Source organism: Lottia gigantea, assembly GCF_000327385.1.
Source record: "Lottia gigantea unplaced genomic scaffold LOTGIsca_31, whole genome shotgun sequence".
Taxonomy (NCBI): Eukaryota; Metazoa; Mollusca; class Gastropoda; family Lottiidae; genus Lottia; species Lottia gigantea.
The window spans coordinates 724,446-740,609 of NW_008709027.1; the positions used below are offsets into that span (position 1 = coordinate 724,446).

The window sequence follows — 16,164 nt, forward strand, 5'->3', positions numbered from 1 at the left end:
TAGTCAGATGGGACACTGTTTTGTGGTTTAACTGTTGATTTACTGCTGATGTTATGTGATCGTAGTAAAAGCTAGACTTTTTTCTTTTATATTTAGAACCTAAAAATGATCGTCCTTTACATGGTTGTCAAATTACAGTACAGGTAAAGCACCTTGATAATTATTATGTAAACATTATTGTTATCTATCTCTATATAGAAATGAAGACAATGACATTCTGTGAAGGGTACAATGAGAGAAGTACTGCCAGGCCAATATTCTTAGTCAGTGTCAAAGTCCCAACAGCAATTTTAAGACCCATGTGAACAACTGTATCAACCCTTACACAAATGGGCAAGATTTTGTTATATTTTACTCAATTAATAAGAGTTACGTTTGTCATTTTTTTTTCAGTCAGAAGAAGAAAAAAGATTAGCTAAGTTATATAGAAAAGAAGAAAAGAAAATGTCTAAAAGAGGAGGTAAAAAATCAGATGATCATACAGGTGAGAAGAAGTTTGATCCAAAAGAATTAAAGCTACAAAGGTAAGAAATCTCAAGTTTAAGTTGTAAAATCTGTAGTCCAGTAATTTATGAAAGCTGTTGAATGTAAATTCAAAATGGTAGATGAATATTGTTACATTTTATTTTTGAGGATTTCCTGAGCATTGATAATGATTTGTTTATTTGTTCCGTTCCGTATTTGAATGGAGAAATAGTGATATATTTAATTTTTGTTTAAATTATTTTGTAGGGAAGCAGCTTTACGTTCTGCTGCCACAGCTCCATTGTTTATAACAAGCCGGCCATCTTACCAGCCCAGAGAAAAGTACCCATTTGTTTTTGATACATATGAAGAGGCCAGACAGTCATCAGCTTATGTTGGAGGAGCTAAGGTATTTATTTTAAGAAATATTTTTCTCTATCATAACGTATCTGCAATCTTTCAATATAGTGATTTTGCTAGCTTTGGCCATATGCTGAAATTGGAAAGTCAACCCCATTGACCAAACTAGTTGTCTTGATGAATATTGTGTATCAGAAACATGTTGACAGCATGAGATGAGCTCTTAGAAAAAAACGTATAACCTACCATCTCTTAAAGATAGTTTTTATTTTGGTGTATTCAAACAAGTCTCAATATATACACCATTGATTAGTTATTCTTTATGAGAATATAATGCATACAGTGTATATCATATGAACAAAAGTAATAAGTTTTATTATACACAATGTTTCAACAATTTACATTGTAACCATTTGGTGAAAATGGTGATGACAATGATAATTGTTGAAATGCAATAAAACTCAGGAGTAGTATACCTTAAATTTTGTTCCTTTTTTTAATATGATCTCTACCTATATGTATTTATTATTACTAGCTGTATTTACCTGGTGGTTTTGATAAAACAGATAGTAAATTATATGAAGAGATTAATATGCCACCCAGTGATCCTGCCCCAGTTGATATTGGTAATAAATTAGTACCTATTGATTCATTAGATGAGGTCAGTATATAATACATAGAATCATATTCAGGTTATATTCAGCATTTTTATATATGATAATCTTTGACTTGAATTCTACTGCTCAAAACAGTTGTTAATAAGTGTAATATACCTTGTGAAATCCAAGTGGCCTGAATTGTTAATATACAGAATTATGGTAGTGCTCTTGGTTTTTTTTACTGACAGATTAAGGAAATAAATCAAGACTAAACATTTGATTGTCCAGATATCGTATAGATGTTGAATTTACTGTAAATACTTATCCCAAAATAATTTTACAATATAAAATTTTTTATGTCAACAGTACGATGGAGAAAGGCAAAAGACAGTTTACCTCAATGATATTTTACTGAATAAGTGTACTCATGAAATCTCTCATATTCTTTGTATATTTATCTAGATTGGTCAGTTAGCTTTTAAAGGAATGAAAACATTAAATCGAATACAATCAGTGGTGTTTGACTCAGCTTATAAAACTAATGAAAACCTGTTAATCTGTGCCCCAACTGGTGCTGGTAAAACCAACGTAGCTATGTTAACAATATTACATGAAATAAAACAACATTTATCACAGGGAATTATCAAAAAAGATGAATTTAAGGTACAGTTACAAAGTATTTTAAAGATGATGTCAGTAGTCATAATTTCAACAACTATTGTATTCAAAGCCATTAATTCAAACATTTGTCTATTATATCTTGCATTTCAGAGTAGCTATTTAAATATTCATAACCTCAAACATTAAATACCTATTATGGATTTATTGGAATGAACATAGAAGACTTTGGATAAGATTAGAAAAAGATTAATGATGTCCATTCTCAGAGTTACATGATATTTATATTTTTACAGGTTGTATACATAGCACCAATGAAAGCTTTAGCAGCTGAAATGGTGAGGAATTTTGGAGGAAGATTATCACCATTAGGTATAACAGTGAAAGAATTAACTGGTGATATGTCATTAACTAAACAGGAAATCCTTAAAACACAGGTTGGTTTCTACTCTTTAAAATTACAAAAAGGCTAATAATTATAATGTGAAAAGCAACTGAAAGTTATTGAGGTGGATTTTGGGGATAGAAGAACATTGATTGATGCATTATTTAAGAGCTAGAAGTTACCATCCATAAAATTGTCTTATTTATCTTCTTTATTAAATCTCTATTTGATTTAGCCAAAACCCTAGTTTTGAAAGTCACTGTTTCTCAGTTTACTATGCAAAGTCGTACGAATTGAAAATTTATTGTTATAGAAAAATTTTAGAATTTGAAATGAACATATTTAATATGTTGATAATTGTACCTAGTTATTTGAAATATGAAATTTAAATTTTAGATGTTGGTAACAACACCAGAGAAATGGGATGTTGTAACTAGAAAGAGTACTGGTGATGTAGCTTTAGCTCAATTAGTAAAATTACTAATTATTGATGAAGTTCATTTATTACATGATGATAGAGGTCCAGTTATAGAGACATTGGTAGCTAGAACTATACGACAGGTATAGTCATTCAATCATTTAGTTCTGTCATTATTCGTTTTAGATTTTTTGTACAAATGTACCAGGGAAATTTTTTGCAAAATTTTACTTAGATAACAAGAAAATAGGAAATATTGTAACCTGATGAGTTTTTAAAAATCTTAAGTCCATTTTCATTATTGACCTATCAGATGAAGAGAATACTAGTCATTTTAAGTCCAGTATTTGTGTCTTGACCAATATTAAATCTTAAGCATGGTTGGAAACAACAGTAACTTAGATTTTTGGGGTCAGTGATGCAGTATCGAAGGTCTGACAAAACCCCAATTTGCATTGACAGTAAACATTTACCGGTAATTTTGTTCTGTAATTTAGTATATGTAACTTATTACTTAAACCATGGGTATGAATAAAACTATTTCATGATCTGTTGTAAGGTAATTATCAATATTGTGGTAGTAATTTTGTTCATTTATTCTAGGTGGAGAGTTCACAGAGTATGATTCGTATTGTAGGGTTATCAGCTACATTACCTAACTATTTAGATGTTGCTAGATTTCTTCATGTTAACCCTTATGTTGGTTTATTTTTCTTTGATGGAAGATTTAGACCTGTTCCATTGGGACAGACATTTATAGGTAGGATTTGTTTCATTACTGTCTATATTATGAGAGTACACTACCAGTACTTTTGGGGAATTTTCAGAGATGAGAAAAAGGATATCAAGATGTTGGTATAGAATAGAAAAGACAGAATCGTTTTCATTTGTTACTTAGTTCTTATGTTTCTGTTTTTTGTAAAAAAATTTGAAAAAATTACGGTCATACAATTCATTTTAAAGGTATAAAAACTACCAATAAAATTCAACAACTACAAGATTTTAATATAGTTTGTTATGAAAAAATACTAGAAGATATTAAAAAAGGTCACCAGGTAAAATTAACAATTATTTGTAATCAAATCCAATTTGATTTATACATACATGTGTTTAAAAATTTTGTGTTATATTTCATTGTTAATGTCTCGAAAATATTGCTTTTTCTTTGAGCTCTACCAAACTTTAAATACACCATAAATTTGTATCTAATTTTCAAAAACTTAAATTAGATTTAAGCCAGATTTTATGAAATACAGTTATCTGATTGGATAAAAAATTTAAAATTGATTTAGGTCACTTACCAATCAGATGACAGAAGCAATAAATCATCGAGTAAATTTTTGGAAAATATTTTAAGCTTCACATATTAAAAATCACATTTGATTAATTGAAAGGATTTCTGTTAAGTTATTATAGGTTACTGTTTATGTACTGATTAATTATTACTTGTATGTCAATAGGTAATGGTATTTGTACATGCCCGTAATGAAACAGTAAGAACAGCTATGGTGCTAGTAGAAATGGCTAGAAATCAAGGTGATATCAAACTATTTACACCCAATAATTCTTCTAGATATGGTGATTTTCAAAAATCTGTAAGTAGACCTATTCCCAAATAATCCCAATTTGTGTAATTTTTTTTGTTCAGTGAGTTTGTTTATTTTGCTTACATGCCTCGGATCCCCTCAGAAATAAATTCAATCCCTTTCTCCATTTTTGGTCATTCCTTTGATCAACATCTGGAATTTGATAAGCTTATAGTGATAAAATCACGTACAGCTACCTTAACATTAATGAAAATCAATAAAATCAGAACTTTCAGCAACAGATCAACATGCTTAAAGCAAGTCAAAGCCTTGGTATTTTCACATTTAGACTAAAGCAATAGTCTCTGTATCAATCTGCCTTGAATGACCATTCAACCACTACAAGTGCCAGATATGGCTGCTAAATTGATCCAGGGTCTACCAAAATATGCCAACACCACAAAGGCATACTACCAATACACGTCCGGGCCGAGTACATACTCCTTCTGATTGTGTGGATATGTTTAAATAATTTGACTCCAAAATATCTATCAGATCTATTAACTCTAGATATTAATCCGTATTGTACAAGATCCTCTCCTGGTCTTAATCTTCATATACCAACAACAAAATATAAAACATTTGCAGATAGGTCATTCAATGTAGCAGTTAAAAACCTGTAGATGGGTGATTTTTTTAAGAGAAAGTTAAAAAAAAATTTTTTTTTAAGAAGAACCTTTACCTAAAACAACTGCGCACATGTGAGGGTGTGTGTGTGTGTGTGTGTAAAGACATTGACTATAATGTAGAAATATTTGTGTTTGTAAAGCGCCATTGAATGCTCACGTTAGAGCAGTAATGAGCGCTTTAATAAGTTCATTAGTCTTAATCTTAATCTTATATCAAAAACACATATGGACAACATGAAATAAGCTCTTGTCAGTTTGAGTTGACTGGTGAAGCATAGTACTGTGAAATATTTTATTGTCTATTTTTCTTTATTATAAAGTGTTGATCCTTAGCTTGATATACTCTTATGATCCAAATTAAAAAGTTAACAAGTAGCTCTCCTGAGGAATATTGTGTGTCCAAAACATGTGCCAACAGTAAACCCATCAGAATGATATTTATAATATTTCTAGGCTTCTCATTCACGTAACAGACAGTTAAAAGAATTGATGCCTGAAGGATTTGGTATACATCATGCTGGTATGTTGAGACAAGATAGAAATTTAGTAGAGAAATATTTTGCTGATGGAATGTTAAAAGTTATCTGTTGTACAGCAACATTAGCATGGGGTGTTAATTTACCAGCTCATTCTGTTGTGATAAAGGTTTGTTTGTCTTTCCTTCTTATGTCATTGTTCTGCGATCAAGTCACATTGCTAGTCAGGAAAAAAGATGGTGCTTTTTTCTTTAAATTGCCACTGAAGATTGACTTGTTGGAGAAAGTGATTTTGTTAAAGAAATTATTTTAAACAAATCATTATTATTGATCATCTGTATTTACAGGGAACCCAGATCTATGATGCTAAAAGAGGGAGTTTTGTAGATTTAGGTATTTTAGATGTTATGCAGATATTTGGTCGTGCTGGTCGACCACAATATGATAAATTTGGTCATGGTACTATATTAACAACCCATGATAAATTGTCTCATTATTTATCATTAATGACTAGACAGAATCCTATAGAGAGTCAATTTATCAATAGTTTAACAGATAATCTTAATGCTGAGGTAAGCTATATATCTTAAGCTATAAATCTTGAATAATTATTTGTCTGATTAGGGCTTCAGATATGTCTGTTTTTCTGCAGATGCTACATTCATAGATGATCTCCTGTAGATTTAGTCTATGACAGATATTGAAATTTGATCGAATGACATGCTGATTACTTGTAAATAGCACTTGAATCTCAATATGCTATTAGGTGTTAGGGGTTTAAAGCCGACACGAGCCTGACTTTCAGGAGCACTGGCCATGGCAACCAAATTGTTACCTTGTGGAGGATTGAAACCCATAGCACCTAATAGTCTAGCAGACAACAATCTAGCTAATTACCAGCTGAGCTATTTCACTGCCACTGTTATAAGGAAGTGAACAGTCAAACAGACAGAGTTGAAGTAGATAAAGGTTACTTATGAGTTGTTACCATTTGTCATGTTGAAGATCATTGTACATGTAAAACCCTGTTTACATAGATATTTTTTGTTATACATATAGGTTGCATTAGGTACTGTAACCAATGTAGAAGAAGCTGTAAAATGGATAAGTTATACTTATTTATTTGTTAGAATGAGAATTAATCCATTAGCTTACGGTATCAATTACAACAAAATAGAGGTAAGTTTTATTACTAGAATTAATACTAACACTCATGTATGATGTCTGACATGGGGACAGGGGACCACAGAAGTCTGATCAAAAATTGGAATGGTGCAAATTGATGCTATCAATGTCCCCAATACACATTAAAGATTTAGAAAAACATTTAAACAATCCCTTTAAGATCTCCTAGAATGATCAGGACTTCTAAGACTAATACTTCTTAAATTTTGTTTGAAATATCATTCACGTCATTCAAATTTTTGAGACTGATTACATATTATTACTGATTGTTGTAGGCTGATTACATATTGCTGATTGTTGTAAACTGATTACATATTACCGAGTTACATGTGATTTAATTAATAGATCATTCATGTGGTATAAACTTCTTAAGTGTGGAATCAATGGAAAAATCCTTACACTTATCTGTTCATTATACAGTAAAGTTAAGTGTTGTGTAAAATTAAATGGTTGTTTGTCAGAATTATTTTCGTGCTCCACTGGTTTATTTCAAGGAGAAATACTATCTCCGCTGCTATTCTCCCTTTATGTAAATGACATAGAATATCATTTCAACTATTCAAATTGTACTGCATTAACCTTATCATATTTTAACTTATTTTTATTGATGTATGCAGACGATAAGGTATTGTTTTCAGAATCAGCTGTGGGTCTCCAAGATCTGTTAAACTCTTTGGAGAGTTATACCAAAAAGTGGGATCTCACAGTGAACACGTCTAAAACAAAAGTAATGATATTCCGCAATGATGACAAAATTTCAGCAATTGAAAATTGGCATTTTAATGCTCATAGATTGGAGGTTGTAAATAATTTCAATTATCTTGGACTTGTTTTGAATTTTAATGGCAAATTTACATTAGCACAAGCAAATCTAGCAAATCAAGGAAGAAAAGCCTTATTTCCTGTTTTAAAGACATGTAGAGAAAATTGTTTTAATATCAAAACCTGTATTAATGTTTTTGATTGTAATGTAGGTAGCATTTTAAACTACGGGGCCGAAATATGGGGGTTTCATAAGGGACCTGACATAGAGAAACTACACTTTTATTTTCTTAAAATGATTCTTAATGTTAAACGATCTACAAACCATGATATGTTATTATATGAAGTAGGTAGATATTCTCTTTATACTATCAGAAAAGTTGGAATTTTTAAGTATTATGTTAAATTGTTGAAATCTGATAATGAACTGTTAAAATGTTGCTTGCAAGATATGATCATCAATAATGATGTGTGGATTTGTAATTTAAGAAATGAGCTTGATCACCTAGGTTTGAGTTATCTATGGAATAATCCCATTATTAATTCTGTAAGTATTGTTAGGCAACGCCTCTATGATAATTTTACACAATCTTGTTTTAGCAATATTTGTCATTCATCGAAGGGAATATATTATCAATTTTTTGTTACCAATTTTTCACTCCAAAGTTATCTTTTAAAACTTGTAAATTCGGCTTTATTGAAATATATAAGTAGACTACGTTTAGCATCGCACAATTCATTAATAGAAACCGGTCGATACACTAAAATTCCAAGAAATGAAAGAATATGTAAAGTATGTAATATGCACGAAATTGAAGATGAATACCATCATATTTTAATATGCACAGCTTTTAAAGAACTACACCAGCAACATATTAAACCATATTATACCACACGACCAAATATGTACAAATTTTTTAAATTAATGAGCACTACGAATGTAAAAGATCTAAGAAATCTTGGAAGATATCTAATGTATGCGAGTAAAAAACGGTGATATGTAATCTGTATGATTTATTTAATTATTTTTCACATTACTCTCCTAAATGTATTTATATTTATTATTTATTATGTATTTTGTAAATAAGTTATACCGATGAGTCTGTGACTCAAGGTTAATAAAGATTTGAATTGAATGATTACTGATTGTTGTAAACTGATTACATATTATTGATTGTTGTAAACTGATTACATATTGTTAATTATTAAAGACTGATTACATAATATAACTGATTGTTGTTAACTGATTACATATTACTGATTGTTGTAAACTGATTGAATATAACTGATTGTTGTAGACTGATCCAATGTTAGAGAAACATAGACATGATTTAATAATAGGAGCTGGTAGAAGATTAGATAAAGCTAGAATGATCCGATTTAATGAAGCTACGGGATATTTTGCCTCCACTGATTTAGGAAGAATATCTAGTCATTTCTATATTAAATATGACACTGTGGAGGTAAGTTAGTTATAAAATTTAGACTACATGTATGTCTTTTATCATGTGATAGTGTTAAGATGTAATTTGATAAAATATAACAAATTTTATTAACATATCTTTAAATGCTCATTCACCTCTTTCTTCGCTATCAGTGAAGGTAACTACAGTTTCTTATGATATAAGGGGCCCTATGACCCCCATCATACTCCATAGTTTATTCTATGTGAAACCAGGAAAAGTTAAGTATTGAAGAAGTGGAAAGTGGGGAATTTATTCTGCATGATAGCATTTTGTATCTTGAAAAAGGTATTTTGTGATCTTCTGATAGATAATTGCTCTCAAGTTTGTTACAAGAAATATTATAATCTGGGGTACTCTGGCTATTTGATTTTAAAATGGTCGTTTTCGCAATCAGTGCCAAAAATTTCTCCATATCGTACAAGAACTAAATTCTTAGCTTACCATATTTCCCTAAATTTGTATATAATATATAAATAAGTTTATATTTTTTTAAAACAGGTTATAAATGAATCATTCGTATCTCTTATGACAGAGTCTGATATATTATCAGTTGTTTCTAGAGCTCAGGAGTTCGACCAAATTAAGGTATGTGGGAGGTATTAGTTAGATTTGTAAAGAAATTCCAAGGTTGGAATGAGGTGAATCAATGTTATTATATGCACATTCAAGAGAAGGATGCAGGACAAAATATGAAAAAGGTGTTTTGAAAGATATTAGGCCTATGCAAAGTCTTTTGGGAGTTCAATGAAACTGATCTGGTCCAGATTTGTTTTTATCACATTGATATGATATAGTATCACAATAGTATGATACAATACTTGTTAAAATGAATTAGGTACGAGAAGATGAGATGGTAGAACTAGACATGTTAATGAAGAATGAATGTGTAATGTCGGTACCAGGTGGTAAAGAGAATACCTATGGTAAAGTGAATATATTACTACAAGCCTACATCTCCAGAACACCATTACAGAGTTTTTCACTAATATCAGATTCAGCTTATGTTGCTCAGGTAATTCTATTGTGTTTTATGTTTTTCTGAAATATTGCTACTTCTATTAATATAGCTGCCTGCTGGTAGACAGGACCCAAACTTTATCAAAATAACTGATATCAGTGTTCAACTGGATTTGTATACTTGTAATTCTTTCAGTGGTTGTAAATGGCTCCTTATTTTTTTGTGGTATTTTGTTTTATATATTTATGTTTGTTGATTTTCTGATTTATGATTAAAAATCCTGATTGATATCCTATGAGCGTCAAATTTGATAGTAAAAATTAGAAAGGTTTTTTTTTATCTTTTCTTTGAAATTTTTACGTTCTCTGCAGTTTAGTTGAATGTACTTCAAAATAATCACCTGAATGTATGCTCAAGATAAACTGTAAAAACTCATATTGTGTGACATGATTATTTCTGTTTATATGTTAATATGTTGCACTAATGGTAACAAACTATAACATTGTTACATTACAGAATGCAGCAAGAATTGTGAGAGCTCTGTTTGAAATGGCATTAAGACAAGGATGGCCTGTGATGGCTAGTAGACTATTATCATTATGTAAAGTAGTAGATAAAAGATTATGGGGATATGAAAGTCCATTACATCAATTTGCATCACTCAGTCCTGATATACTAAGAAAATTAGATGATAGAAATTTAACTATTGATAGATTGAGAGAGATGGATGCTAAAGAAATAGGTAAGTTCTGGTTTACTTCTTAAAAGGAAACATTTCTCCAATTATCAACTCAACTACGATAAGTTGATTATAGTTTGATATAACTTACACTATTTAAAACTAGACATCAATTTTGCGTTGCAATTAAACTATTAACACTTGTGTTGGTTATAGTTTATTTTTCTGTTGCTAGTAGTATATGTATTCTATCAGATATAAAATGAGAATGCTATATATTTGATACAGGCTGTAACAATATCAGAAAGTTTGATTTGATAGGTAGTATGATATTTATTTCAGGAAAAACCTTCTCAGTAACACTTTCATAAATGTAGAGTTAAATTTGCTTAGAACATTGACACCTAATTATTTAATTATTGTTGTAGGTCATATGATACATCATGTTAGAATGGGTAGTGCTGTCAAACGATGTGTAGAACAATTACCTAATTTAATACTAGATGCTACCATACAACCTATTACTAGAACAGTACTTAGAGTACGTCTTCATATCACACCAGACTTTACCTGGGATGATAAGGTACTGTTACATGCTTTAATAATTAGATTTGGGATGGTTTGTATGCTCTCTAATTTAGAGTTCAGATTATTATTTCAGCAAATGTGGAGTTAATACCTTCAGATTGTCAGAGATGTAAGTTTCAGGGGCTTATATGAAAAAAGTATTAGTTTGCATTGCATGTTAAAAGATCCATAATCATGTCTTGTTAGGAGAATATCACTTCTTTGAGATATGAAACACTTTCAAAGCTGTCAAACTAGTAAGGAGATCTAATATTTGAAAGTGTCAACTGAGTTGTGCTCTTAATGTTTTTATATAAAATACCACTATAACAGCAATTTTTGCGATTTTTATTTCAGGTTCATGGGGCAGTTTCAGAACCATTTCAGATTTGGGTTGAAGATCCAGAAAATAATCATATTTATCATTCAGAATATTTCATGTTACTGAAAAAACAGGTATAATTCTTGTATTAATTAGTAGAGGAACAGACGCCTGTTTCACTTAAAACTTACAATCATTTTTTGCAAATTTGTTTAGTGAAACGTAAATTTTCGATTTTTTTTACGTACACCATTTTGGGTTTTATTTCAATTGGTTTTATTTGATAGGTGAAACTAGGTGAAATGCAGACTCTAGTATTTACAATACCTATATTTGAACCATTACCAAGTCAGTACTATATAAAAGCTGTATCAGATAGATGGCTAGGTTCAGAAAGTATGTGTGCTATATCATTTCAACATTTGATATTACCTGAAAAACACCCTCCTCATACAGGTGAGAGACATCTTTCTTCATTATTCTAGTCAAATCATTATTAAAAACATTATCATTTAAAGATTTTCAGATTAAAGGGTTATTACTCATTATTCTTTATTTCTGTTAAAGCTGGAAAAGATTTCCTCATTGAAAAAAATTTTACTTAAAACTCTGTTGATGCCATTTTCTTACTTTTTCTAGCCTTCTTACTTCTCATTTATTCTTGTAATTCTAAAGACTAAATTATGCATAATTTTTGTATTTCAGAATTACTTGATCTTCACCCACTACCAGTAACAGTTTTAAATGATCCCAAGTTAGAAGCTTTATATAGATTTACTCATTTTAATCCAGTACAGACCCAGATATTTCATACATTATATCATACAGATTGTAATGTATTGTTAGGAGCTCCTACAGGATCAGGGAAAACTATAGCAGCTGAGTTAGCTATATTTAGAATATTTAGAGAGTATCCTGGCTGTAAGGTTAGTAGGAACAATATTTTATTTTTGAAAAATGTCCCTTTTAGATAAAATGATATGAAAAATATTATGATTTGAAATTAAGAAAATGAAGAGAACAAATCACACTAGTCTAAAATATAATAAATACTGCTTTTATATATTTTAGGCTGTATATATTGCTCCTCTCAAAGCTTTAGTTAGAGAAAGAATGGAGGATTGGAAAGTCAGAATTCAACAGAAACTTGGTAAAAAGTAAGTATATACAAAGTAACAAAATAGACTAGACATTGATCATGGACTGAAATGTTGTTGTGATCGATGTTAAATCTAACTGAAGCTGAATCTGACAGAAGATATATCTTTTAATATTTCATTATCTTTTCAATCTAACTTTTTTTGCATACCTATGTGAAAAATTGGTGGAGGCATCAAGATTGAAGATAAAGTAGTAAAAAATAATGTTTTGTTTTCACTTGATTTGATGTTTTTAATTTCTTTGAGTATTATGTTCTTCATTCAGTTTATGTTCTGAATCATAGATATCTTTATAACTGTGAATCAAAATTACTACAATCCTCTAGAAATCATTTATTTAGTTCCCTTAACAGTTGAAAAAGTGTAGTCTGTCCTTGAAAAATGATTTGATAGCACATGGATGATTCCCCTTTTCATTAGCGCAATGAGGAACACAAATAGGATATAAGGTCACTTCATTTTGTCAAAAGCATTACTTTTACTGTTTATGTTATTCTTAAGTGAATTTGAAATATTATACATATTGAAGTTTTATACTATTATGTATATTACAGTGTAGTAGAATTAACTGGTGATGTAACACCTGATATGAGAGCTGTAGCTAAAGCAGATTTAATTGTCACTACACCAGAGAAATGGGATGGAGTCAGTCGTAGCTGGCAAACTAGAAATTATGTTAAAAGTGTCAATTTACTAGTTATTGATGAAATACATCTTTTGGGTAAGTTTTTATTGCCAATATGTGTATCAAACCTTCTCTTTTTAGACATTGTGTGCTTTCATTATTCCATTTCATACTTTCATTTTTTTAAAGCGCATTCTGCCTTTTTTATAAAACATTTGCATTATCAAAAATGTGGTAAATTATACCTGAAAATATTTCTAAAGTATGCTATTTATATCTATGTATCTACTTGATCAATCTGAATTTGTTTTAAAATGGTTAATTTAAAACAGATTGTTACTAGTTCACTCATTAGTTTTTTAACAGCTTCCAAAAAGCATAACGTTATGAACAGAAATAAAGTTTTAGTTTTAATTTAAATGTAGATGATGCCAGTCTGTAAATATAGTGTTTTTAAATTTTATCTTTGTATTCCTTCTACATGTAGGTGATGATAGAGGTCCTGTTTTAGAAGTTATTGTGTCTAGAACTAATTTTATATCTTCTCATACTGAAAAACCTGTTCGTGTTGTTGGTCTTTCTACAGCATTAGCTAATGCTAGAGATTTAGCTGATTGGTTGGGTATTAAACAGGTAAAAACATTCATTTATCAGTATTCTCTCAAAACTTCTATCACAAATGAATATATGTCATATATGTTTCTAGATTATATATTATGACAAGGCTGAAAAAGTAATGGAAACTTTTTTTCAGATGGGATTATTTAATTTCCGACCTTCAGTACGACCTGTACCATTAGAAGTACATATAGCTGGTTTTCCTGGTCAACATTATTGTCCTAGAATGGCTACCATGAATAAACCTACATTCCAAGGTAAAATTTCAGTTTGTTTATAAATATAGTTGATTATTTGATGCACATGGCTTGTTTGTTAGATATCTTAGACTCGATGAGTAAGGTGTTATGTAGTGATTTTGACGAACCGGGTAATTTTCAGTAATAACCTTTTGTTACCCGGTTAATCCCGGATACTTACGCAAGATAAAAAAGATCAAAAACTGCATTTGTAGAGGTAACGCAGCGTAAACTAAACTACAGTTCAGTGTAGGATTTCTTATGTGCGTTAAAATAAACTTCGGGCCACGTATTCTCGAAACGATCTTAGGGCTAGGTAGTCCTAGAATCAATGTTAGAAGGTAAGAACCTAGGACATCCTAGCGCTAAGATCGTTTCGAGAATACGTGGCCTGAGTACTCGGACATTCTGTGTAGGTCTATTACGACACTAATCAATGGTCCCAGCATTCAGAAAATCTGTAGGCCCTGCAATCCGACATCTAGTCATCTTAATTACATTTCATCAATAAGATAATCATTTGTATTATTGCTAATCCAACATAAAAACACATCAAAAATCAATTCTGCTGATTAATCACTGCCAATGTCCTCACTTCAAGGTCATTGCTTTAAGATCAGGTGGCTTGGGTCATTATTAGAGGTACTCGTGTCATTTATTACACGAAATATGCAACTTTGTTTTGTCTTTATCACAATTATCAAGCTATAATTGTTACAATATCTGATCATAATGCTCTGTCTGATCGTCCAGCAAAGTTTTAATCTACTGAAAGAGAAAAAAAGATTGTTTAAATTTGCAACAATAATCAACATTTTAAAACATAAAGAAGAATCTTATCTGGGTCACTGAGCTATATATAGTAACATGTAGCACCTGTTAAAAATTTTGAAGTTTGAGTACCTAGTTTGGAACAGTTTCTTGTGAATCGTCAGTTTTAGGCTCGATAATCTTGACCACAAAAAGCAAATGAATTCTTGATACACCATACATCATACACCTTCACAATAAACCTCTAAATTAACAAAAACAACACAAGTTTAGATGTTTATTTACAAAGTGACAAATTTTTTTGTCCAAAATGCATTCATTCAACTTCTAATAAAATTGAAGGTTAACCAATCACCTAAAATCAGACCTGGTTACCTGTGCAATCGTTCCCGAAATCACTTAACTGATTAACCGTTTCAACACTAGTGTTATGTATGTGTTATTTAAATTTTCTTATAAACACAGAACTTGAAACTTTCAAATAAGTACTTTACGATATAACTTTCATTCAAATTCCTTCTCCCCTCAGCGCTGGGATTTTGTAACAAACAAAAGGTCTGATGCTCCTTAGAAGCCTCCTTTTGTTGGCATCACATAATCCCAGCACTGGAGAGGGAAAAAATTTGATTGGTTAGTTGTTATATATTGAGAAGTTGTTAGATCTTAACTTGAGTGGTTGAGTTAAGATAAAAGCTTATACAAATATAGATGGAAAGTTTTTGGGCTAATTTTGATTAGACTGTTTAGAATGAGGCCTTGAATATTTTAAGACTTAAATTCATATTTGGGATGGCTTTGTTAATCTCAATATTTACATCTTCTATTTGTAGCTGTTAAAACCTATTCACCAAATAAACCTGTTTTAGTCTTTGTATCATCTAGAAGACAAACTAGACTAACAGCATTAGATCTAATAGCTTTCTTAGCAGCAGATGAAAACCCTAAACAATGGCTTCACATGCCTGAGATAGAGGTAGGATTGTTTATTTGATACATTATGCTCCACATGATACATTCTGGAACCCACATTTTAGATATCTAGCTACCCACAGCTCTGAAACGAGACATCTGTGTTAACTACCCTTATACAAATGATTGGAAAAGCTATTTCAGGATCAATTTCCTCCTCTGGGTAAGAAAAATTCTGAAGCCATGACCAGTGCCTCTGTATTTATACTCAAATATCTGAAGGGAAATAATACTCTGATACAAACATCTCTCTAATCTTATCTGTAAAAAGAAATATTAAATTTACAAGTTTACAATATCACACATC

General features: G+C 30.5%; 1 protein-coding gene across 1 annotated transcript in view; it reads left to right on the plus strand.

Moving 5' to 3' along the window:
- LOTGIDRAFT_189896 (hypothetical protein) overlaps positions 1 to 16,164 on the plus strand; it is a 58,012-nt gene that overhangs the window by 5,972 nt on the left and 35,876 nt on the right. Inside the window, exons 6-31 of the mRNA XM_009057708.1 lie at positions 72 to 143; positions 394 to 524; positions 733 to 874; positions 1,361 to 1,486; positions 1,887 to 2,087; positions 2,339 to 2,479; positions 2,824 to 2,988; positions 3,449 to 3,605; positions 3,809 to 3,900; positions 4,306 to 4,440; positions 5,514 to 5,705; positions 5,884 to 6,108; positions 6,596 to 6,715; positions 8,782 to 8,946; positions 9,448 to 9,534; positions 9,785 to 9,961; positions 10,424 to 10,649; positions 11,015 to 11,169; positions 11,511 to 11,609; positions 11,763 to 11,931; positions 12,181 to 12,401; positions 12,547 to 12,632; positions 13,190 to 13,356; positions 13,748 to 13,893; positions 14,015 to 14,135; positions 15,719 to 15,861. Of these exons, the coding sequence (XP_009055956.1) occupies positions 72 to 143; positions 394 to 524; positions 733 to 874; positions 1,361 to 1,486; positions 1,887 to 2,087; positions 2,339 to 2,479; positions 2,824 to 2,988; positions 3,449 to 3,605; positions 3,809 to 3,900; positions 4,306 to 4,440; positions 5,514 to 5,705; positions 5,884 to 6,108; positions 6,596 to 6,715; positions 8,782 to 8,946; positions 9,448 to 9,534; positions 9,785 to 9,961; positions 10,424 to 10,649; positions 11,015 to 11,169; positions 11,511 to 11,609; positions 11,763 to 11,931; positions 12,181 to 12,401; positions 12,547 to 12,632; positions 13,190 to 13,356; positions 13,748 to 13,893; positions 14,015 to 14,135; positions 15,719 to 15,861 (3,861 nt within the window). The remainder of the gene's footprint in view (positions 1 to 71; positions 144 to 393; positions 525 to 732; positions 875 to 1,360; positions 1,487 to 1,886; positions 2,088 to 2,338; positions 2,480 to 2,823; positions 2,989 to 3,448; positions 3,606 to 3,808; positions 3,901 to 4,305; positions 4,441 to 5,513; positions 5,706 to 5,883; positions 6,109 to 6,595; positions 6,716 to 8,781; positions 8,947 to 9,447; positions 9,535 to 9,784; positions 9,962 to 10,423; positions 10,650 to 11,014; positions 11,170 to 11,510; positions 11,610 to 11,762; positions 11,932 to 12,180; positions 12,402 to 12,546; positions 12,633 to 13,189; positions 13,357 to 13,747; positions 13,894 to 14,014; positions 14,136 to 15,718; positions 15,862 to 16,164) is intronic.